Here is a 26,320-nt window from a genome sequence, read left to right as displayed (position 1 = left end):
CTACCATTTCTGTGCTGTGAAAGGTAGCAAAAAAAAAAAAAAAGGTTTCTTCCTCTGAGAACAAAAGCACTTGAAGTTATACTGTGTGTGGTAAGAAAATGCTTCTTATCAGAAGCTTCCTTGTGATTGAGTGGAGATGAGACCCATCTGAACAAATGGCTTATGACCCAGCAATGGATCAGAATGTGCCGGGTTAGACTCAGCCAAGATGGTTTTTCTTATTCATTCAACAGCCCAAGAGAGGATATTGTCTTTGATTAAGAGAGAGAGGGAGGGAGGAAGCCCTGATGGCACAGCAGAGGTGAAACACTAATGAAGAGCCGGGTCAGGACTGAGTTTTTTTGACCATTAACTACTGTCACTCACTGACTCCAGGTGGAACTACCCTGAGAGCTGAAAGCCTGGAATGTTTCTTTCCCTTGTGGAGTAATCCAGCTTAAAAACCCTGAACGTGTATCCCTCTGAAGCTTTCTGACAGTTTGCCTCCCTCAAGGGGAAAACTAAATCGGATTTAGACCTTGTTCTCTTTTTACAAATAAATTCCTTCCTGATAAATAAGGAATTGTTGCTGGGCTACAAGCTAACTTGTAAATCAAGGAACATGGCAACAGTGTCTTTTCCTGTGTGGGTCTCTATTATCCCTCCTGCTGTGATCTGAATGTATCCCCCCTGAAATTCATACGTTGGAATCTTTAACTCCCAAAGATGATGATATTAGGAAATGAGGCCTTTGGGAGGTGTTTAAATCATGAGGATGGAGCCATTATGAATGGGATTGGTGCCTTATTAAAGAGACTCCAGAGAGATCCCTTGTCCCTTCCACCATGTGAGGATACAACGAAAAGTCTGTGACCTGAAAGAGGGCCCTCAACCCAACCATGCTGATGCCCTGGTCTAAGATTTCCAGCCTCTGGAAGTGTGAGAAACACATTTCTGTTTTTTATTTTTATTTTTATTTTTTATAAGCTACCCAGTCTGTGGTATTTCATGACAGTAGCCTGAATGGACGAAGACACTTCCCTCCCTCCTCTGATGGAATTTCATCTTTCCTAGAATTCATTAGTACATTTATTTGGTTTTTGAAAACATATTTTCTGAGTGTCTATTATGTACCAGGCATTGCTTTAGGTTCTGGGGTTGTAATGGCAAACAGCATAAATTCTCTACCTTCAGGGAGCTTACCTTGTAGCATTCTCTGAAGTTTGCCTGAAGCCTGCCTCTTCCATTGACAGCTTCATAAATTTTGGGCAAGGTTTTTAACTGAGTTGTGCCTCATTTTCTTCGTACAATGGGGATAATGTCAGTACTTGCCTCATATGGTCTTTATAAGGATCAAATGAGATCATCTATGTAGAGCATTCAGAAACCGAGTGCATGGCTATGAGCTAGTGTGCTGGGCATGCTGCTCCTCTCCATTGCTGTTATTGGTACTATGATCACATTCTTCCTCTCTGAGATGCTTATTGACTCATCATTTGCCCGGTGACCTGAGAGATCACTTTCATTCGTGCCTCATTTTCAGGGCCAAGGAGCAAGCAGGAACCTTCTTTGAAAATACCCAGGGAGCAGAGGTTGTGAGAGTAGCTCATGACTGTTGTAGGAAAATGCACCGTCCAACACACTGTAATGTGGCCACCCCCAGGTCCTGCTGGAATAATAGGGACCAGCACCCTTTATATACAAAGAGGCATGTGAGCAGAAAGAGAGCACAGTGAGGCTAAGGGATGCTTTGTGAATACACAGATGATTTGCACAGTAGCAACGTCAGATCCATCACTTTTGCAAAGGGTGCCTCTCTCTCCTATATTTGTAGTATACATCCAGAAGGTAGTAGAATCTTCTCTGCCTCTACTTATCTACCTCCTGATACTTTAAAACTTTCTGATAGTGTTAAAAGAGGTAAATCATTTCAGAGATTTTTTCAGACATACCAATTCTATTTTGGCAATGTCCCTCAGTCCTGTATGCCTTGCAGGTAACTTTCCTGGTTTCTGACAAGTATCATGATGAATCACTAGCTTGGAGTAACTTCTGTCTCTTCACACTATTGATTTTACAAAAACCCAAGCTTTCAGAAGCTGGGAAAGTCATATATTTAATGTCGTTTGTCCTTAAAACAACACTTGTCCAGGGAAGAAACAATCACTATACTTTATACATTCACTAAATCAATGACATATTTCTTAAAATGAGCAGAATGTTTAAAAATCATTATTTTTCTAACATAGAGGGAAAGCAAATCCTAACTTTTTATGGTACTCTGTTTTTGATAAACCTCTGGATATAATTTACTCTTAAAACAAAGTTAATTTCATTTATTTATAATTGTTCTCTGTTGAATAAAATTGGCTGCATAGGTAGTACCTGTTTTTGGTGAACCAATGCTGATAACAAAGAAGTGTTCCTTTTTTCACCCATAGTTTTTGTTTTGTTTTGTTTTGTTTTTGTTCCTAAATTAGTATTGACTCAATCCTGGGGTGACAACTTCATTTTTGGTAATCTAGGTGTGACACCTTGACACAGGTGTTTTTAGAATTTATTTTGGTTGCACTACTGTTTTAATTTTTCTTTTTCTTCACATGTACAGTTACCTCTTAAAAGAAGGTTCTAGTCCATCCTTGTCATAGACCATGTTTGTGACTTTGAACAGATAATTTAGCTTCTGATGGCTTTGTTCTCTTCATAAGTAAAGCCAAGGGCTGACCTTCATGATCTCTAAGGTGTTTTTGCTATCTCTACACCTTCCAGATCTATTGAAATCCCACTACCCCCACCTACCCATGGGGCCTACTGTATCTGAGATTTCATAATAAAAGTACTAAGGCTTATTCCATAAGCAAGGAAGAAATCGGTTGCATCACTCTAAGTAAGTAATTCAAAAGACTTGAACAATGAAATGCACTTGACAATGAAACTATATTGACTTTAACTTAATTCTCCTTCGGTGCCTTGGAAGGCACTCCAGGCTATTGGAAAGCTTCAGGCTACCCTGGGGGCACTGTCTTCACTGGTGTAGATACAATATTTGACTGGACTCCATCAGAAATTTTTGGCTCTGAATCTTCAAATAAATTCCAGTATCAATGTGTTTATTTGTTATCTGTTTCTATCTCATCAAATACAGAACAGAAAGAACAAAACCATGATATTCAAGTATTCTGTATTCTGATTGTCAGAATTTCAAATTAAAGAATCTTTATTTTAGGGGTTCCATGCATGAGTGATTAGTTAATGGGTGGTTGGGCTGTATTCAGCAAACAGCATTTTTTGGGTTTGTTTTTGTTCTAGTATAAAGGCAAAAAGATAGTGATCTGTAGATCTGAGTGTACTAAACTGGGGATGGAGGGATCAGAGAAATTGCTTTAGGCTGACTGCTGAGGACACATAGGTTCTTGTAATGGGAGTGCGTCATAGTAAGTTTTATTATTTTTTTTTAACTGCCCCACATCTTTATTTTTGAGAGAGACTCTTTTATTCCACATTTCCCTCCCCTAGTATGCAATAACCATTGAGAACCCATTGTCAGTTTCTTACCTTGAAGAAGGTCATTGTGGATCCATCTCTGACTGCCCCATATTCTATCTTGGTTTGCTTTGCCAGATCATCTGCTGAATCAATGGGGGATTCCATTCTCTCTACTGTCAAGAAGGCAGCCAGATTGGCAGTGTAGGATGAAATGATGATTAAGGTGAAAAACCACCATATCCCTCCAACTATTCTGGTTGATAGAGCTTTGGGCATCAGCTCTGATCCTGTGATGGTATCACCAGAATAAAAGTGTTAAAGTTAAGAGAAGAGAGAAGACTCACGATTCAACACTAGTCTAGAGAGATAATGCATTTTTGTGACATGAAAAGTATAAAGCCATAAAAGACTTGCTCTCTGTGTGTAGGTGAAATAGAAGTATTTTTTAGAAATTAGTGCAAAATCTAAATAATATTATCACGAATCACAATTATTGCTTAAAATGCAACTTATTGACATTTGATGGTATTAAATGTGTCTAACCCTGAGATATTCTATGTCTAAAATTTATAGAGTTAATTTAGTTGCTTAGATTTGATTTGTTTGGCTTGTTTTTGTTGAAAAGTCTTTGGAAGCTTTTATTAAACTTTTGGATATGTATCTTATTGTGTGAAATAAAATGTTCTCAGTTTTTGTACAGCTATGGAAGCTTTGAAATGCTAAGGCATTTTTATTTAAGATTAAAGAATATGAGAAACTTTTAAAAGATTAACATATTATGCCATTTGTCACATATACTTTAATAAAACATTAAGATTTTACAATAAAATGAAATAAGATAAAGCCAAACTTGACAGAAGATAATCATTTTTCATTGTTTTAAGCTATTTTTAAAGTCAAAATTATTTTTTTCTGATGTATAATCTTTAATTGGCTGAGACAAATGTATTCATTGAAAACCATACTTTTGTCTTTTAAAAGTGCTCTTTTCTTAATTATACGTCAATGACTAGCTGTTTCTCAGGTGGAAAAGGGCTCTTTCTGGTAAAAAAAAAAAATCCATTTTTATATGTCATCCAGTGATTATTATTGTGAAAAATAACATGGAGAGGCACTTAACGTGTTTTCCAAGAGACTCTTTCTCTCTAAAAGAAAGGGTCTATGGGTCAAGTTTACTTACACAAAGGGTAAACATTTGTGAAACTCTCTAGCTCAAAACTGTTGGTCAACCTGAGCTATGGATGTCAATAAATCCAGTAGCAGAATTAAAAGGGGCAGAAGGGGATATGCAGGGCTCACTCCAATTGCACTGACTCATGAGTAGATTTTGGCTACTCTGCTTGCCTGAAATTCACCATGGTTCTGTACTTAGTATTTCCTCTGTGAACTTGGGGGCATGAAAAGTTTACGTGACTATTTAAAAAGTGGAAGGAAAATACCCTAAATGTAAAAATCCAAATGGTGAAGTAGAGTGGGTGAAATATCTGGTTTCAAGGATTCTTTCACTATTCTGATTGGATGTTTTAAATTTTGTAGTTAATGGGTTAAGACGGAAAGGGGAATTGGAGTTTACAATCTTCAGATAAATGAGTTTATGCTCAAATTTAATCTATAAACAGACACACATATTGCTCATGAAATCAAAGCCAGCTCGAGGCTCATGATAAGCAGATCAAGGTTGGCAGAGTTTCTGGGCTTTGAATCAACAGATATATTTTCCTAATGCTCTTAAGAAATCTAGGAGCTTTATTCTCTTTTAATGAGGTAAATAGTTTCATTGCGATTTGTATTTCCTTCTTTTGTTTGTTTGAATTTGGGTGTGTAATATTACACAGATTTATAATAGTTTCCATTAAATTCCTCCAAGGATTTAGTGGGATAGTTTGTTGCTGTTTTAATCTTGTGGTTTAATGGGATTTATATGCCTGTGGGTGTCTGCATGTGCTTAGTGCCCAAGGTTGTTTCATATCTTTGTACTTAATTGATCTAGCAGCCTTTTGGCAGTGTGATATTATTTAGATCTTTAGTTGCTTATCATTAAAATACCATTTATTTCATAAAATAGCCATGGGAAATAAGTAATACAGTTAATAGATATATATTTTCTTAGCTTATAGGTATAGATTTTCTGCTGTAAATTTATCCTTATGTTATTTGGTTGCATTCATGAAAAGATAAGGTAATATGATAAGGTAAATGATTTATTTGTATAATTATGTATTATGCGGCAGCAGAACTGGACAGACACATTGATAACTAACCACTGAAAGGTAATAAATAATATAAATTCACATTTATCATATTTAAAATAAATGTACTTTTTAATGAGGTTGTTGTGGAAATTAAAAAAAAATAATTAGTAGAAACCTACTTAGGCTGCATTTTAAACCCTGAGTATATGGTATAAATTAGATTTCTGGATATGTCATTGTGGCTTTTTTTAAATTTTCACACAGCTTTGTGACTTTCATGACCCTCAACGTTAATTGAAACACTTAGAAATGGCTTTCCTCAAATAGAAATGATTTGTCCAAGTTCAGAAGTAGAGAGGATGAAGTTATGAAAGCAATAAAAGTTGAGTGAAATATCATTAGAAAATATTTGGGATGAGAGACAATACTTGCTGAAGTCCCTTTAGTGCCTTTTACGGCAGACATGACAGCCAATCCTGATCCAGACTTTGCTCACGCTCTGTAGAAAAGAGAAAGTCTGATCATCACATTAAAAAAGAAATTAAACAAAATGGTTTCCAATTGAGTACAGTGACAAGCTTCTGCGAACAAGAGAGGGCGCAACAGTTGATACAAGAACTTAGCTACCTGGCCCAATGCCACATGCTAAGGACAGATGCACTAGCAGTCATCAGTACCACAAATTTGTATATGACAATATTTATTTCAGCTGGCAAATATTTTTAAACTTCTTGAAAAACAAGCAGAGTCTGGTTGGTGACTGTCATGTACCCAAGGTAGTGGTAACTAGCAGACACTGCATCCCACGGTTTGCTGTAGATGATGGTAAACTCCAAACAGAATATGAAAGAGAATTTGGGGAAGTGGGTGCACTCATATGACACAAGGCAGTCGTGGTCCTATGTACTTGCATGGACTTGTGGCATGCACTGTAAGACCCATGTCTATATTTTTCCATTCAAATGGTATAGAAAGGCAAGCTATAGTATGTGGGGGAGAGGTCAGTCTCCTTATTTTTTGAAAGTAGTTGCTTATGAAGTAAATGCCCTAAAACTTAAATGCATTGGTAGAACAAGATATGGCTTCTAACGGGTTTCCCTGCAGGACTTAATGTTTTGTGCTATGCTCTAAACTTACACAAGTGATTCGTAGTAAATTATGTGCTATGTCCATACCTATCTAACCGTGCCCACATAAACTATGCTGAACTGGCAGATGAAAGGATTTACTCACTTTACTCAAATATTTGGTATTCCCACACTAAAGACCCTTGTTCTCTCTCTCTCTCTCTCTCTCTCATTTGTAGACACAGAATGTAAACATTTCCAGCAGTACGATAACAACTCCCATATAAAAGCTTTAGGTTCACGCCCAAATAACAAACATGTTTAATGTATATTCTTGTTGAATTTCCTTTGCCAATTTATTTAGCAGCTTATTGTCAGATGAGCAGATTATTCTAAAACTACAGCATCTGTGACTTATGATTTTCTTAAATTAATGCTTTTAATCTTGGGAAGTCTTTTCTAGACCATACGCCTAGAATCAAAGCTGAGGAAAATCCATGAAAGCGTTGGATTTCTTCCAAAGTTTAAAACAACTCCCTCCTCCTTCCCCAACAAAATCAAAATCCCCCATATCACAGAAAATATAGAAAATGTATTACAACTCCATGGTTTGAATCTCATTTCCTCAACCTTGAGAGTTTACTGTTGCTATGGTTACCAATCGAGGAAGATTGTGGAAAGTTACAAGTTAAGATGATCCCAGTATGGTTGTTAGAGTGGTAATTAGGTGACAGTTTAGGTACTGTCAGCTGTTGGAAAAATGTAAGCCAATTTAATTTTCAAAGGATTCAAATTCCACTCCTTTCAAACCCTTGACTTGCAGAGTCATGGCTGAAAAGGAATGATCTGATACCTCCACCTAAATTTGTAAACCATTTCTAAGGTACTGTAACCTTTACCTCCTTCTAGGAACTTTTGTGTTCACTGCTTGATAAAAGTCTTATTTTAGAAATATAGCAGAGAGGTTCCATTTAGGTCATATTTTAATTTTTGCTATTTTTAGAACTGGCTGGGAAGTAAGGTTCTATTTTTTTTTTTTTTATTCCTGAGATGCTTTTTCAGCCTACCCTCTCGCTTTAGGGTGGAGTTTACCAGCAACAAAACCTGTCAGCAGACTCTGGGACGCATGTGATTAAGATGGGCAACCGATGTACCTTGCTGCATGAGAGCGCCAACTCCAAACCAGAAACTATTGAGTAAAGTAAAATTGTTTTCCACCACGTCTGAGTCAGGGTTGCATGGGTGGGGGTTATACCACTCGTAGGGTGTAAACCTGCATAGGTAACAGAAACAGTCTGTAAACATCAGATAAATATGTGTGGCTCCAGAACAATCTGCTGAACAATACAGAAAACCCAACAATTAATGGTGAAAGTAATCAGACCAAAACAGTAAAGGCCATATCCATCAACTTACAGCTTTGGTGGGCAAATTTCAAAGGAGACTTGAGACATTATATTTGCCAAACTTCTTCTTTCTAGGCAAAGTGCTTTGGTTGGCTGGAATCGTACGTCTCCGACCTACGTTTCCTGAATTTCTGTGAGTTTTCATTCATTTCCATTTTACTGAACAAGTAGTTGGGCTGTAAATAAAGGTTCACTCATCCCAAGTGTTTACCCCACCGAGAAGTAATGACAGCCACATAAACTCGTTTGATACCAAGTGTCAAGAGGCTGTGTTGTTAGAGGCTGGGGGATACAAAGAAGAGGAGTGACTTGCCTCTGAGGGGCGTCTATGGACAGATGCTTAAAAGAAGTATGTGGTTTAATGATTTCATAAAGCATCAAAGGACCTTCAAGCATGAAAAAATTAGTGAACAAAAAGAAGGTCTGGATTTGGGGTATATTCAATTTTTTTCTAGCACAGTTCATATATGGAAAGAAAAATCACAATCTTTCAATGAAGAGACAAAGTTTAAACTTAGAAGTACCCTGGCCAGGAGAATGGGATACGGGTTCATGAGTGTTAACTCTATAGCATGTCTCACTGGAGAGTTTTACATTCAAAATTCCCTCTGGATTTGTTTTTATTTTGTTGATAGGATGACGAACTGCAGTCACTTGATTAGCAACCTTAGCGAGTTAGGAAGTCGATCTTCAACAAGTCACTTAACCTCTCTGGCCTCAGTTTCCTTATTTGTAAACAAGAGGGAATCCAGTTATGTCTGGCATGTGTGAAAATAAAACTCTAGGGGAATTGAAGAGATTTTTGGTTCTTTCTGTTTTTGAAACATCTTCTGGCCTCCGTAACCCAAGGAGTTGCCTGCTCTGTGGTAATTTTGTAGGGCTATCTTGCCAAGGGGCAGTTATTTTTCCAAAGAGACCTCAGCAGATGTTCTGCAAAGTGATCTGGAAATGATTTAAAATGCAGGAGTTCTTAGCACTGGAAGCTTTGCCATTTGCCATTGGGTCCTTTTAATGCAAGCAGGAGCGTTAGAGTAATGTTAAAACCCCATAAAACCGATGAGAACATACGGAATGCTCTCCAGCCATAAGGTTTCAGCAGTAAACAATAGCGGGTTGCTGACACAATGGGGAGAACTGGGATTAAGGTGAATACATTATCTAGAACGAAAAGCAGGGCACACTATGAATCATGCACAAGGAACTGGGTAGACAGTTCCTCTGAATGCAAAACCATTCCCTAAAACCCTGGACACCTTCTGAAAAGTGTACAGGGCCTCCCCATCGAGTGTTAGGGGTACCGAGATAGCAGCCTTATAGTTTACCCCACAGTAATGGTATCCAACTCATTAATGTGCCTTCTCCACAGCTGCAGGGCTCACAGCGCAGGGTCCTGTGAAGCTTGCGAATATAGCTGTAATTGACAATGCCATGCCAATACATTTTAATTACTGCTTCAACAATATAATTAAGTTTTGAATTTATACACTCGTCTAACCACAGTAGTTTGCTGAGCTGAAGAAATGAATACCAATATTAATGAACCCGCTAATTGAAACAGTATGCACAGTAAAGATGCCGTTACTTTAACAATATCATTGTCACTTGTACAATAATTTTAAAATATTAATCGCAATAAATTAGGAAGCTTATGCACTCAAAAGGAGGAGTTTTCTAAACAGACCATAAAACCTGGCAACCACCAACCCCCTGATATTCAGGCATTTCTTCCTCATGCACGCTCTGATCAGTGAGCTCACCACTTTCCTCTCTGAAATGTTGCTTTTAGCTTGGTCTTGTGTCAGTGTTTCATACTTTGCAGTTCTAAGTGAACAATTAATCTAATTTTCTATGGAAAAAAGGAAAACTGTCTAAGCAGCAGTATGATTCTGCCTTGTCTGCAGAGATATTTTAGATTCTTTCTCTTAGGATTCTGAGTGATTGGGGGTTTGGACTGAGGAATATTAAGTATCAGTAGGATGCTGTGCTGTAAGACGCTCGTTTTCCATAATGCGATAGACCCACCTGTTGCCTGGATATAGATTATTTCAGCTTGGAATGCCCAATGCCTGATAAAGATAGCCGGTGTGACAGCAGTGTCAGCACCAGGAAGGCTGAGGGAAAATTAATATATGACCCGCACCGATGATATTTTGAAGCTGCTGTTCCCCAATTGATACTGATCTTTAGTAAAATGACAGAGAAAGGTACAAATTTGCTTAGAATCTATGTCAAAATTTGCATATAAAGGAGTAGCATTGTGTTGAAATATAAAGGTTCATCTTGGGTTTATGTTGATGTATGCCAAGCTTTTACTTGAATGAAAGATATAAAACAATATTCAGACTGAAGATCTCTAATTAAGGATTCTTATGCATATTGGACTACACTGAAGAAAGAGGGATCTGTTTATCATTTAAAGGAGACAGCTCCACTGAGCTTATGATATAACCTCTGGGTTTGTATTCTCACCTTTGAGTTGCAGTCAATTTGTTTTTTGCCAAAGCCAACTTAAAAAATGTTGGAAGGCATATTTAGGAAGGCAAACATAAATCATAAAACGTAAGCAGATGTTATGTCTGGATATTTGGTTTATTTAAATTCTGTGTTCATGATGGACATAAATCCTTGGGGTTGAATAGTTTTCAAAAAGTAATTAAAAAATGTTAACCACAAAACAAAAACACTGACATGCACATTTGTAGAATCATATACTAAACAAGTCATAGTAACTTAAACTTTTATAGTTTCCTTAGTTTGTCTAACTTAATGAATTCAATTCAGTTTAGCAAATGATTTTTAAGCATCTATCTAGTGAGAACATTAGCCTAAATGCAGTGATGGGCTTTATTTTTTCCCCTTTAAAAGACCATAAAAGGATACACTTCAAAATGCAAATTCAAAAGCCTCTCTAGAGCTAAAGATGATTATGAGATTAACTTTTTTATTTCTCCTTCACTATCTTTGAATGCAAACCATTAAGGTGATAGCAGAAAGCCATTTCACATCTTAGCTTCTTGATGCAGAGTACCAAGTTCATGGTTTCAAGCTATGATGGTTAGAAGTAAAAGTGAATTGGCACATGTATTCAACAAGGATTTTGCCTTTGGGAATCGCCCCCAAAATATATTTAGTGCCTACTTTATGAAGTAGAAGTAGAAATGGATTCAAGGGTAGAGATGAATGTAGTTGAGAGGATGATCCCCAAGGCAGTGCACCTGTGTACTGCAGGGAGTTACTTTCCACCCTCCACCACCATGCTGTTTGCAAGTTGTGCATTGGATGCACAGCAATTCTACTTTTCCAAAACCCAGAATGAGAGGAAAGGCAGTGAGTAGGAGGCAACAAGGAAAATAAGCTAAATAAAGATCTGGTTTATAAATGGTGCTGTCGGTGGGTAGGAATACTGAGTGGATAGTATTGATTGGCGGGGGTGGGGAGGGATGCTGTCTTAATAGAAATAGAATGAAGTCAGAAAATATAGGGCTCTGGGTCACTAACAGCTGATGGAGAAACAGCCAACATAAGGAGGGGAAAGTGACTGAATATTACATTTTTTTTGACATATTCTGGTGTAAAGGGGTACTTCCAGCCTGTATGCTTATGAAAACTTCTGGATGCTGCTGACATGTTTTGTTTCCCACTAGCCATGATCAAATGAGTATGCTAAATAATATATTTGGTCATCAATGTTGTCTTGCCTCTTCGACTCATCAGCATCACTGCCTAGACATTGCTGCAGACTGGGGGATATGGAAGCCCACTTCACTCTGCTGTTTGGATTGTTCTAACTGTCTCCAATATCACCCAACAGATGTGGGCCCCAAAGCAGAGGAATGGAACAATAAGCCAATGTAAAATGTCTTATTCATTGTTACAATGCACATCGAGTAGTCATTTATTAAATAGCCATTCTAGGGCAGTATTAATTTCACCTGGTAGCCAGTAATGACAAATGCACCTCCAAAGGTCAGCAACTTATCTTTTAAAATTTGATACCCAAATTTAATTATTTAAAGCATGGTCTCTCAATCTTGGTGCTATTGACATTTGGGGGGTAATTCTTTGTTGTTGGGAACTGTGTCTACGTAAGACGTTCAGTGGCATCCATGAAATTTACCCACTTTTTACCGGTAGCATTTTGCACTCTCAGTTGTGATAAGCAAAAAAACGTTTTTAGAACATGGCCCAATGTTAGCTGAAAGACAAAATCCCTCCTAGTTGAAACCACTGATTTAGTGCAGTAAGGTATCAGAGGATACTTATATATCAGAGGATATATATAAACATATACATATACATATATATATAGTGGTAAGACATATGTAAAGAGAGCCTTGGTCATTACTTAAAAGTATATAATATTTGGGCAAAATCTGAAAGATGATCTAGGATCTGGTAATGATAAGGTATGGGGTATGGAGAAAATACTTTTTCCTGCTGAATATATAAATCCCCACATGTGAGAGCACACATTCATTCAGTGTGACCATATGTGCCTCATGGATCTTTAAGACTTTTCTAGACTGGGTTATTTTCTTTAGCTTTCTTTATAATTATGCCAGGGAAAGAGTTACCTGGCATTAATCAAAACCAGAGAGTGGACAATGACAGAGAACTAGTGTGAAGGAATTTTTCTCATAGAAATTCCTAGAGGGAAAACAAAAATTGATCAGGGAAAAAAGTTCACTGAGTTTTGTTGAAAGATGAAAAAGATTGAAAATGAGTGGGGGACATACAAAAGCAATTATTTTTTTACATGGTCTATCTAGGGATATCAAATGTTTAAGCCAACAGAAAGATAAAATAGCTGTTTTTCTTTCAAATTCAGCATCAAAGGTATTTAGAAAATATAATCTACTGAAAGGTATAAAAGTCCTTTGAAGAATTGTGTAAAGTGGAATAGTTAAATATAGAGTTATCTCAGAAAATAAAACCTAAACTGAATCATCAATGGTAGCATAAATATTTCATACCTCTAGACTCTACATGCTAGTAATCTTGCTTTTCATAGTTATTTCTAGAATTCTCTTTAATTCTCTAAAGTTTTAGAAAATAAATTTTATAAAATAATCAAAGCTTTTTGCTTTGTTCCTGAGGATTTATAACCTTGTTTCATCCCAGTGTTTCTCATTTGCTACAACAATTACTAGCTATCTTTCTTCTGTTTTGCTTAACTGAATACTCCAGGGGTCAAGTATCTGGACAGCATTTTACCCTTCCTGTTGAAATGTTTTAGATTTATTAGCCGAGCCATTGCTTTCGTTATAATATAATTCAGGGGGAATGGGTAAATGAACATTTTATGTTGCTTGAAATACTGAGAAAGTTAAATTAATATAAAAAATATCTTCCTGTTGTCCTATAAAAGTAAGTTTATTTTTTAATAAAGAAGATATTCATTTACAGCGTGGCTTTTGTGAGAGCAAACTTGACAGAATGGAGCAGTAGGCAAAACTAAAATAACACTTTAAAGTTCTTAACCTATGTTTATCTCTAGAGCATACATGTCAATCCGAGGCAGACCAAGAGCTGTTGTAAATTCAGTAGGTCTTGAACTTACCTTGCAATCACAAAGAGTACACAACTGACTCCCAAGCAGGCTAAGAGCACATACATCCAAATGTCAGGAGACAGGGGGTTGAGGAAAGAGAACACTCCTGGATTGGTACCATTGGGCTTCCTGTAGAGAATGCTGATACCCAGGGTCATGAAGGGCTTGGAAAAGTCAATGACTTTCTCCCGAACATAGGTAATGGTAAGAGGAGCCACTGCCAGATCAGCCTTCTGCAAAAGCAAATTTGAAATCATTGTCTTGGTTGTCTCGTTTCCCAGCAAATGTCTTGACATTTCTGGGTACTCCTGATCTATATTTCTTAATTCCAAATGCTTTGCATGCAAGAAGCTTCTGTAATGATTGGCTCTAGTATAAAAGCAGTTGATTTACACAGTTGTTTGTGAAATGGTAGTTACTGGCAAAGAGAAACCATAAGGTATAAAATACACACAGATAGACAGACATATACACATTCTGGAACTATATGGAGGAAACATCTGCAGGGGTATGTCTTTAAAAAGGGCATGTGAACAAAGCAAGAAAGGAGCCAGTTGGTCATAAAATCAGCTGACAAGATGAGACTTTGCTCAGAGCTTCTAACTGTAGAATTCTTTATCAAATTTAAGAATCACTCAGGTTTACTTTTCAGTATGACAGATGGATCCATAAATTTTTGCCCCCAATTTGTGTCCTTACTTGCCCTTTTATGTAAGCAAACGCTATTCCTACATTGTGGTCTCCTACTTTTTAAACCATTGTTAGGATTCAAGTAAGTGTAACATTTCCTCCAACGCTGACTCAGAATCATTCTTTTTCTTTGACTTCTTGGCATGCATTTTGTCAGACACTTAAAACTAAGCTATAAGAGATGCATTTTTGCTTACATGATCTATAAGTTCTTTGACCATTCCATTCCACTCTCCTTTGTCATTCTGGGCTCCATATTTGCCATCAGGGACGAGTTTGACATCATAAATGAAGCCCAAGATGTTTGACAATTCCTTCAACAGATCCAGGCAATATCCTTCAAATCTGTCATTTCCATATAAAGGCTTATCAGATTTCCTGTACATCACATAGGGTTCTTCCTATATGAAACACACCAAATATGAAAACTAAAACCCTGTTATAATGGAAGGCACAATTTACTTACACAAGCTCCCATCCACAGACAGAAGATATAAAATATTTGAAAATGATTATTAAGGTATCAGAATAAAGAAGTTAGTCAGTCATTTTCCTGCCTAAACTCATCTTCTTCCCTATACACTCTACCAATACAGAGCATTTTCCACATATACAGAGCATATTACTTTCCCTCCTCAGCATGTAAATGAGAATGTTTTCTTCCACTGCTGAGGGCAGGGCTGTGAACCTGAGGTTCAGCAGTGAGGGGAATGGGGGACAAGATGTCTGCGTGTCTGGCCTTCATCTGTACCCACACTCAAACTTCTGTTGCATGGCTGACCCTCCCTCCTGGCTTTTACATAAGAGCTTTACCTACTAACAAAAAGGAAAACCTAAATCAGCAAATATATCCTCTTGCTTTTCAAACTTCTCACCTACTAAATATTCTCATTTCCTCATCTTTCATTTAAAATTAGTTAAATCAATTTCAATATTCACTTTTATCTATATATTTTGGTTCATTTCCTTCATGGTATTCTGTTCAAAGACTATTTCTATGTTTTCTTATATTATCAGTTCTATTTTCTTATTTGAACTCACCTAAAATCTTATATCTGGTAATTCTTTGTTTCTACACTTCCATAGTAAATCCCTTATTGTATGAACAATGGACATTTCTTCACTATCACATATCTTTAACCTTATTCTCATTTGGCTAAATGAAACTTTATTTTATTTTATAACATTATAATAATTACATTGCCCATATGTCCTTTTACTTCTCGTTATACATTTTTTTCCTCAAGACATTTAAGACCTATTTAGGCTTATCCTCAAACAAACTGATAGAAAGAGAAAACTACATTTCCGTATGATAGTTGCTGAGAAAGTAGTCACCAGAAAAGCAAGACTGTTAACATGGATGAACAAATCTCAGAAGTTAACGGTTTTAGAAATAAATTGGTCTAACACTATGGACTGAATCAAATAAAGCAAGAATGTCTAAAGTGAAGATTTTAGAGGTGGCAACTCCTGTCTTTTATTCCTTGGGTTAGGGTTGGAAAAGAGAAAGAATGGACAACTCATGGATATACAATGACTGGTTAGGGGTATGATCAGGATTCTAATAGGAAGCAGGAAGTATCCTTACCTGGGCTTTTGAAAAGCCCCTTAGTAAACGGGTTATTTATGGAAAAGTGAGCACGTCAAAGGAGCCAATAAGAATTCTGGTCAGAGGAAGGGTGGGATATTGACATCCAGAGACCAGCATAATCAGGAAGCATCCAGCATTTAGGGCTCAGACAGGCAGGAAGAAAGAGTGCTCCTCGAGTCCAGGACAGCAGAAGTCTAAAAGCAGGGTCATTGGACAGAATAAGAGCTGTGGTTGTGAAGGACAGAAGTTCTGAGAAAACCATTGGATGTTCTTACTCCTCTCTCCCTACTTTCTTGCCAGAGTCTCTCCTTGGTTGAAACCAACCAGCAGCCAAAGACCAAGGGACACTAGCTGGATAGAGCTAGAGAGTGGAGCAGGGCCAAGATGAGAATGGATTCAAGGTGAGAGATGTTCAGAACATTGTTGGAAGCTTCTAATTCAATGCAATTATAGGTACATACAAATATAAATTTTTAGTGTCCTAATTAAAAATAGACATTTGCAGGTAAGTTGTTGGCATGAAAAAGATAGCTGAAGAATTCTTCAAAATCTAGGGTAGGAGTCCAGATAAGACACCCTGAATTACAGTCAACTTACCAAAATGGTGGTGACGATGAGTGTTCGGTTGGCCAGTGAATCGGTGATATTGTTGGACCTGTCTTTGTTGCCATCGGTCATGTTAAGGCCACTGTTTGAGTTCCAAATCCCAATCTACACAGAACACAATACATCAGAGGCTGCTGGCTGTCAGTGACCCCATTTACAGCAAAGAGAGGCCCCTTCTATACCAGGAATGGACACAAAAGCTTAGAGTCTGGGGAAGACACCAGAGCATCACACTGAAGCTACTGACTGTGGGAAAATGAAACAATGAAGGAATGAGTGTGTACATAGAATGGGGAAAATTAGTCCCATTTGGGATAGAGTGGGGAGAGGTCTTTTTGTTTGTTAATTTATTAAGTTCATTGTTCTTTTTTTTTAAATTATGAATTCTTAGAGGAGTCCCAAATTTTTCTTCCAACATGTATTTGTTGAGCACCTATTTTATGCCATGCATTGTTGTGGGCATTGGAGGACATAGCAATGGACAAAACAGACAAGAATTTCTTCCCTAGGGGAGCTTACATTTTAGTGATACAAACCTTACATAGCTAAAGTGGTACCATCGGTAGCTTTAAAATTTATAAGGAATGGGATGAAAGGAGCAAGGTGGATGATGGAGAGATGGGGCATATAAAAGGGAAAAAATAAATGTAAGACAAAAGTGTGGATGAACAGTAGACTAAGTTCTGAGCCTGGCTTCATTGAGGATCCAGTGTCTCTCATGGACTCTGTTAGGACTGCTCATACCTCTGCTGTAGGCTCATCCTCTATTATTCTTCTGTTTACTTGTTGTGTCTGTTTACTTGACTATGAACTCCTTCAGTGAGGGTATTCATTCTTATGGCTCATTGATCTTCCTATCACAGAATCATTCATGGTGATTCCTAGTCAGTGAAACCCATTGCTCTTTTAAAAAATGATGACCCACAATTTTCTCCAGTGGCCAAGTCACTCCTGCATTAGTAGGCCCTGTAGAAGTTCATTGATTTGTTTAGCTTCTGGAGGAAACCAAGAGAAAAGCCTCAGGGAACTATTTATCTGAAAGCCTTCTGTAAGCATTTATTGCCAGCCTGGTGAGACAGACAGAATGCAGATGTGCTTCAGAGCTGGGCAATCTAGCTGCTGTGTGACCTTGGGCAAGCTGGTAACCTTTCTGAGCTTTGGTTCTCTAACTGTAAAGTGCGTCATCTGGATATTGAGAAGATCAAATGAGAAGATGCACATGAAAATCTTGATCATTTTAAGGGGTATACAAACGTTAATATTAAAGGGCATTGAAATGACTGCCCCAGTAATTTCTTCAGGCTTACTCTGTTGTGAAAGAATATGAATTGTGAGTGGAATATTTATTTGTTTGTTTGTTTGTTTATTTTAGAGACAGATAAAGTGTATCCATGAAAGACAGGGGCAGATGATGAACACCAACACTTGGACAGAGTCTGGGGTTGGCTGGGTGGTCCTTTCCTTCATCCCTAAATATATTCTCTCAGTGGGAGGACATTACCTACCTGGGCAGAAGATAAGCTTAACAGACAGACTTTTGTCCAGATCCTAGTTTTGCAATGTACCAGCAGTGTGACCTTGGGTAAGTTCATTAACCGTGCTATGCCCCAAACCTCACCAGCGAAATGGTGATACAAAGGCTTTTCTCATGGTTAAATAAAATATCACTGGTGGGAATGTTAGGCCTCTTCTTCCCTTCTCTATTTCTTTACTTTGATTTATTGTCTAAATACAGCAGCTGGAAATTCATTTAACTTGACAAATATTCTTTTTAGAAATGTACATTTTTGAGAAAGTTTCAAGGACTATCCCACATTCACACACCAGTGTAAACTATTTTAATGTCACTGTTCTCTTTCTATACTTAGTAAGAGTTAGTTGGCTGGTGAAATAAGGAGACAGGTCCAGGTAAATGGGGGCCTGGAGGCAGTGTCTGCATTCGGAAGTATTTTAAGCCTATCTGTAATGAGGTTCCTAGAAGCAGGATTGGGATGTAGGACAGCACCTTTAATAACCATTCAGTCTTTCCACCATCAAGGCCAATGCCTGTCATAGAATGCATACAATACACACAGCATCTGTGTGAGTCTAGGAATCTTCAGATTTCTTTGGTTGGCTCTAAAATCAGGAAAGGGAGACTACTTTTTCTCCATGCTTTTTGCAACCTGTACCCCCTTTTCCCACTTTTTGTGTGGGGAAAGACCTTTGTTTCTAGGAAACATAACTCAGGCTAAATACATCTAGAGTCTGTTGGTTTTCATCCAAAACTATGCTTTAAGTTGTGACCAATTGACTTCTAACTCAGTGAAGGCAGTGTGTAAATTGGGCTCTGGCTATATACTTCTAATTAAAACTTGACTTAGGCACTGGGGAAAATGAAACCCAACTTTTAATTAAGTATTGAAAAGTGGAGAAAATGACTGTTTGTAGGCAATATGTTAAGTAATGGAATGTGTTCTCTTTAATTTCTATTAATATCAAGTGTGTGTTTAAAGGAACTATACTAATATTTGAAATTGGCAGCATTGAACAGCCTCACAATATCATTCTCTTTTAACCTATAAACTTGAAACTGTAGACAAATGCACACCACAGCTCAATGTCCAGCTTTTATTCCCTTTACCAGCCCCATCATAAGTGAGGAGGTCAGATATCATTGCTACAGCATTTCCAATCAGCTGAGTCCCAGAGTCCCATTCAATGTGAACTTTCTTCTATAAAATGGGAAAAAGGAGACTATATTTTTCTACTGTCCAGAAGTACCTTCAAATCTAGACTAAAAGAGTATCAAACTATAGTCAAGGTCAGGTTATTCCTGGGAGGTGGACAGTGTACATACACAGTTTGAATGACTACAGCCTCCTGTTTTCAAATTGTTTCATCAGCAAAACAGAAGTGTGGTGTGTGTGTGTGTGTGTGTGTGTGTGTCTTAAACCTAAGCAAGATCTCATGAGTCATGCACAATGCAGGGAGGGATACAGTTATCCAGATGCCTAGACATTTAGCATTTCAGTCTTGTTCTCTGACCTTGGAGGACTGCCTCCAGGAAGCAGAACCTCAATTTTCAAACTGTAGAGCAAAAGCTGACAGCAGTAATTTACCAGTGAGAAGTAGCAGAGGGTGGATCAATTATTCGTGGGGAGGAACACTCAAGAGCTAAATTGTCTGGTCCTGCCTTCTTTCACTTTGTAAACGGGCATGCGGGAGCAGCCATTTATTATCTAGGACAACCAAGGGAAGCTTCTGAAAATGAGTGTCCAAATGACATTAAGCAGACTTTGAAAAAAATGACAACAGGGGCACCCAGGTGGCCCAGTCAGTTAAGTAACCAACTTCAGCTCAGGTCATGATCTTGCTGTTTGTGGGTTCAGGCCTCATGTAGGGCTCTGTGCTGACAGCTCAGAGCCTGGAGCCTGCTTCGGATACTGTGTCTCCCTCTCTCTACAACATCTGTCTGTGTCTCAAAAATAAAAAATAAAATAAAAAAATACTTAAAAAAAAAACCACGATACCGCCAAAAGGTGTTCAGTGAGTGACAAGCATCCATTTTCCAAACCCAGAAAGTGATCCATGAAAAGTCAAAATCCAACATTGCAGAGTGAAATATCAAGTACTTAGGAAAGGAATTAAAAGACTTTTGTCTATCTCTTGTATCATGAGACTCATGAACACATATTTTAGTGACAGACTTTGTAAAGATTGCTATATCCTCCTTTGGAAAAAAAATTCAGGTGGACAATTCTATACTCAATAAAGTCAGTGTGTAAAGAGCTTTTGGAGTTCAAATGTGAGTCTTGTTGGGAAGGGACAATAGGTCTTACATGCTAGCGCTCAGGCTACGGTAAATTGTTGATGAGCAGTCATAACACAAAACAGCACACCACAGTATATGCAACTTACAATGTGGGCCATGATAGGTCAACAGGAAGGAAGAACAAAGGCATGGAGTTGCATCCCCGGCAAGTGTGTTTGTGTGTGTGTGTGTGTGTGTGTGTGTGTGTGTGTGTGTGTGTTTGTGTGTGTGTGAGGGGGGTGATTATTGCAGTTTAGTGACAAATAAAGGACATTTCCCTCCCCTGCTGTAATTTCAGAGCTTGGATTCCATTCCCTAGGATATTTGGTTTGAATTAATTCAACACTGCATAAAGTGCCTGGAGTCTCAAGCTGGATTAGTGGAATAAGCTTCTTTCTGGGCCCCAGTTAGGTTCATCTATTTATTAGCAGTGAGGAAACGAGATTCCCTTCTCTATGCCTTTGGTCACCTGATTCACTGAAGATTAAAACAAGGTTATTAAACCTACGTGTTTTTTTTTTTTTTTTTTAACTTAAAAGGACATTTTTGAACTCATCTCCGGAACACTACCAGGAGGGAGACAAGCTTTTGGACCAGAGGGAGAAACTGTTTACACTTTCCATGATTTAACTGATAATCTGAAAGATAAAAGCAAACCTGACAAAACCGGTCAAGTTGAACAACCTGAGGCAATTTCAGCTGCATCCGTCAATCGTCAGATAGTTTGGCAATTGGATTTAGAGAGAGAGAATGGAAGAAAATGTGTGCCTATCTCTGGGACATTTTCCTGATCCAAATGTTTTCAATGTATAACATTTGCTCATATACTAAATCTGTGGAGATTCATTGACAATATGATACTGTACAATAAACTATGAAATAGTAGGTGTTAGAATTTACAAGATAATCTCATTTCCCTTCCAAAGTTGCTAATGTTTTTATCCTCTCAAAACTGTGGTTTGGAAACAAATTGCCAGGCAATATGCACTGACAAAGATCCTATGCAAAACAAAGACAGCTCATAAAAAAAAGGGAATTTCTGAAAATGGCTCATATTTTCTGGTGGTGACATTGAAGGAGATGTCCTAACCTTCTGAGCCTTAGCCTTTCTGACTGGCCTGATGGATCAAATCTATTGTTTTCATGCCCCTTTGGGAAACTATTTAGTGATTTGAGAAGGACTATAAATGGACCAGTGTCTACCTTTGTTGCAATAACCTGCTTTCAGTCCTAACTGAGGCTGATCCTGTCTGGGAGAAACGAAAAATAATCTAGGGGAAAATATTTAATCCATCATTATTTAATCCATCTCGAGCCTGCTTTCAATTCATGGGTCATGTTGTTGAGAACCAACATATTCAATCAGCCTCTTCTCCCTTTATACATAGACTATTGCCTCTAAACTGCATTTAGAGATCTACTGGTCCGGCAAAACTGGAAATGTGAGGCTTTCCTTCTGATGTTCCCCACTCCCTCCCTCCAGATTTCCTGTCATTTTTGTCCGAGTACAAACCTTCTTCCACACTTTATATAAGTGTTTAGACACTTCGCCAGCAGCCTTGGTTTTCAGAGGGAAAAATAAAAATAGCACTTAATTAAAATGGAGCATGGAACTCAGTCATTATCACGGTGTGTGAGTGCTCAGAGCTACCCACTCCCCACCCACTGTTTGGAATCTTGTGCATTAATTCAACATAAAGCCTGAACACAGGTACAGTAAGGAGATGAACCAAGTGCTTAGGTCCCACAGAAGTTACGCCCTTCTGGTATTACAGCTTAATGTTCACTTTACCTGTCACACACACCCCAAAATGACTCAGAGTTCTTTTGAATATGCACAGCTCTGCTGAGTCAAATGGTCTTCATCATTCTTTAAGAAAGCCCATTCAAGAAAGCCTTGCTGCAGAATCAGTACACACACACACACACACACACACACACACACACACACACTATTCGTAAGCAAGAAGAAAGCACTTTGGGCTTGATGACATGTTCTCTGATTATGGGCCTCCCGGCAGTAGGAACTTGAGTGGAAGTGAAAAAGTGAGATTTTTCTAACAATTTTCTCTGTGGACCCCGCGAGAGGCTGACATGAAAAGATTGGGCATCTCCTCCCGTGGCTCCTGAGAGAGATGGGCTGGCTTCCCCATTGCCTTAAGGCCCAGTCAGCCTTCTCAGGAATGGAGCCCAAGTCACCTGAAGAAAGAAAAGTTATTGCAAACAATGAAGAGATAAGAAACAAATTGAGAAAACACTTTCATCTAATTTGATTTTGCCTTTGATGGAAAAACACCAATGGAGTGTGCATAATATTGCGGTGTATAAATAGCTGTGAAGGCGTAAGGATGGCTCCGTCTCTTTCATCACACTTCGGAGCCAGAACGATGTTTCCTTAACAGCTTTTCTTTTCCTTTCAGTTTTACGCATTAACAGAATGGAGCAGGGAGAGAGGCATGCACAGAGGAGCAGACATTTTCTTTAAAACAGCCATTAGACGCTTTCAGTCCCTAAAAGTATTGTCTTTTCTTTTGTTCCCACAGTCCGTGATGGAGGTGAGGTGGGTGCCTTGTGCTCTGTCAGAGCACGTTTAACTAACAGACCAGTAAATTCAAGGGAAGAGACCCCAGAGAGAGAAAGACAGATGGAAGGGGGGAGAAGGAGGGACAGAGAGAGACAGTAAGGCACAGAGAGACAGAGAGAAACAGAAAGAGAGAGAGAGAGGCAGAGAGAGAGGTAGAGACAGGAAGAGAGAGGGCATGTTTTAAATGGGAACCTGCGTGGATAATGTGTACCTTCAAAGCTGCAAAGTAATTATTTTCCTCAAACATTTCCACACCAGTGGTCACCATCTATTACATTCAGCCTAATTCATCTTTGTTTGTTTTAATTAAGCTATTTGGGACAGGGCATAGTCAGGACCATAAAATACATACATATATATATATATATATATATATATCTCAGTTAACAAAAATATATACACTCAGTTAAGTAAGTGACTGATAGTCCCTAAACCCACTCTTTTATAGGAGACAATACTGTTTCAGGGGTTTCAAAACCTTTTTTTGTTTAAGATTCTAAAGGACAAAATCTTCACAATATAAGTGAAGTTTTGGGGGGCATATTTCCTTCTAAAATTAAGGAGCCAAGAAACCCTTTGTATCCTACTTTAGTCTGTCCCTCTGTCAGCCAATCTCAGAATGGAGTGCAAATTCAAATTCATCTCTGAGTAAAACTTGGATGCCATTGCATAGATAAATCATTGACAAACTCCTAGCTTTCCAAGTCTAAACTCAATTTCCTAAAACTTTTGAAAAGTGGGGCTTAATGACACTCTGCCGACAGGAACATATGTATTTAATACTGTAATCATCCCTGCTGTATAAACCAAGAAGCATATGAATGTGAGCATTGCTATTAAAAACATACAATTTCAGAATCTAGCATGTCAACATCTATCAGCAGCGTAGGGAGAGAGAGAGAGAGAGCGAGCGCGCTCCAGAAAACTGGACATAAATGAACATGCTAAGAGAGTCATTTTATCATTCCCCTACTTGTATGTGCAATTAAAATGCTTGAAGAGCGCTCTTTATTTTATTCTTAAATTTATTATTGAGAAGGTTACCTTTTCAGTTCCTTCCTCTTTGAGACTAATAATGTCCAGATCAAAATCCTTCCTCAAACCATCGGTTTTATTGAAGGTGATACGCCCAGTCAGGCCATCCCACCGAGCCTATGGACAAAAGGAACGTGGCATTACTGTCTCACGCTTATCACAATCCTAACACCATCAAAACTGTAATACCTGAAATTCATCACAGTATCCAATTATTTGGCTTCATCGTGGTGTTAGAAAACATTGCATTGCTTCAGTGGCTCAATAGCAGAACACTTCCCTGTTTTATTTTATTAGCACTCATTTATTTTGGCAGTTCTAACATCTAACATCAGTCAAATCTGTGATAGTGACAATCTAAATGGGAAGTGTGGAAGGAATGCCTGTAAAATAGTCTGCCTGTGGAGTAAACAAAGTATGGGCAGCCATAATATTCTGTTTTCCAAGGTCAAGCCAAATCCCTTTTAAGGTGCTTGTATATGGGGAAGTATCCCCACCCCCACTAATATTCTCTGTGAAAAAGATATAACCCAGTGATGCATTATCAAAATTTTAGGGTGTTTGGGATTCAGGCCTTCTGAAACTGTCAATTGCCCATTACCTTAGTTTCCTGTAGCTGCTGTAGCAAATTATCACAAACCAGGTGACCTCAAACAACAGAAATTTGCTCTCTGATAGTTCTGGAGGCCAGGAACAGACATCAAAAATCAGTAACTCTGAGTAAAATCAAAGTGTCAACAGGGCCATGGTCCCTCATGGAGACTCACAGGAGACTCTGCTCCTTGACCCTTCATGTTTCTTCTGGTGGCTGCCGGCAACCCTTGTCCTGTGGCTATGTGTCTCTAATCTCTGCCTTGTGTGGTCACATTGCCTTCTCTTCTTCTGTGAAGTCTCTCTCTACTTCTCTCTTATAAGGATACTTGTGATGGCATTTCGGGCTCATGTAGATAATCCAGGATACTCATCCCATCTCAAAACTCCTTAACTTATTTATATATGCAAAGTCCTTTTTTTTGCCATAAAGATAACATTTACACATTCTATGGATTAGGACATGGGTACCTTTAAGGGGAGCCATTATTCAGCCTGCTACATGTATCCACATCATTTTAGGAACTAGAAATCATAGCAGTCTGCTTTTCATAGAACTCACACTGGACATCTTTGATGGTTTCATTAAACAGAAAATAGTGGCCCTGGAGTATCTTGAGCTTCAATTTTTAGATGATTTTTGGCATTCTTGCCTAATTTGAGTTAACTTATAAAAGAGGATACAGGGAAACACAGGCCTTTGTATCTGTCTAGCTTCCTTTCTCTCTCCTGTCTTTACCAAATTCGCTGGACGTTTGTAAATAGTGAAGAAAATCCTGAAAGTTACTGTGTTCATACCATGTGCACCTGTTGACTGTATTTACCCATTTGGCCAAGAGGCAGAGCAATGCAGTGGGAAGAGTATGAGTTTATCACAGAGCTGTGTTTGAATCTCTGAAGTATGACTTCACTTATCCTGAATCTGGGTTGTTTCAGATTTCAGTGTCTAATCCATGAAGGGTTTCTGTGAGATTTAAATGGCACTTCACACAATCTTAACTCACTGAGAGCACTAAAAGTTTAAGCAATGATTAGTTTTTACAACCACCTCTTATTTTCCTTCCCACATTCTCCACAAACTCTGAAGTTTGGCCTTTATTGCCTCACATGTCAGGACTCACATATGTAGTATTTTTAGTCTCTTCCGTATTTCATTTCACAAACCAACATCAGATTCATGGTCCCAAAATACAATTTTCATACTCATGCAATTTCCCCCCAGCACACAAAGTACATAATGGATTCATGCCACCTACAAATTAGTCTAAACTTTGACTTTATAAGATGTTCAGCTATCTGGCTAAACATTACTTCTCGATATGCCCATAGGGTGTACCCATTTAATGAGTAAAGCAAATGCCCTCTCTAATGTGAGTGGGCATTATCTAATCTATTGAGGGCCTGAATAGAACAAAGAGGCAGAGGAAGGGAAAATGTGCTCTCTTTGTTTGACTCAGCTGAGATATTGGTCTTCTGCCCTTGGACAAAAATTTAACACTATGGGCACTGCTGGTACTCATCTTCTCTGTGCCAGAACTTATCTAAGAATATAGCACTTCACAGTTTACAGTTTAGTAGGAGCAAGAACATGGATGTATTTGAAGCATCATGAGTGTGAGGATAAAGATTTGCATACGGTATTTGAAGAAAGGAGTATGGAGCAGAACTACTTATCCCAACTGCCTGGAAAGAAAGACTCAGCAAAGGACTATAGCACGAAAGAATGCCTAAGCTCTCAAAGGATGA

General features: G+C 38.2%; 1 protein-coding gene across 1 annotated transcript in view; it reads right to left on the bottom strand.

The window, feature by feature from the left end:
• Nucleotides 1-26,320, bottom strand: part of GRIK1 (glutamate ionotropic receptor kainate type subunit 1) — a 147,125-nt gene that overhangs the window by 32,270 nt on the left and 88,535 nt on the right. The window contains exons 8-14 of the mRNA XM_077760197.1: nucleotides 23,993-24,100; nucleotides 21,878-21,922; nucleotides 16,563-16,676; nucleotides 14,569-14,772; nucleotides 13,691-13,914; nucleotides 7,879-7,997; nucleotides 3,535-3,752 (exon numbers count right to left, since the gene is read on the bottom strand). Of these exons, the coding sequence (XP_077616323.1) occupies nucleotides 3,535-3,752; nucleotides 7,879-7,997; nucleotides 13,691-13,914; nucleotides 14,569-14,772; nucleotides 16,563-16,676; nucleotides 21,878-21,922; nucleotides 23,993-24,100 (1,032 nt within the window). The remainder of the gene's footprint in view (nucleotides 1-3,534; nucleotides 3,753-7,878; nucleotides 7,998-13,690; nucleotides 13,915-14,568; nucleotides 14,773-16,562; nucleotides 16,677-21,877; nucleotides 21,923-23,992; nucleotides 24,101-26,320) is intronic.

This window comes from Crocuta crocuta, unplaced genomic scaffold (genome assembly GCF_008692635.1).
Source record: "Crocuta crocuta isolate KB4526 unplaced genomic scaffold, BGI_CrCroc_1.0 scaffold369, whole genome shotgun sequence".
NCBI lineage: Eukaryota > Metazoa > Chordata > Mammalia > Carnivora > Hyaenidae > Crocuta > Crocuta crocuta.
The sequence above is the reverse complement of the archived record's forward strand: the minus strand, read 5'-3'. Positions and strand labels throughout refer to the sequence as shown.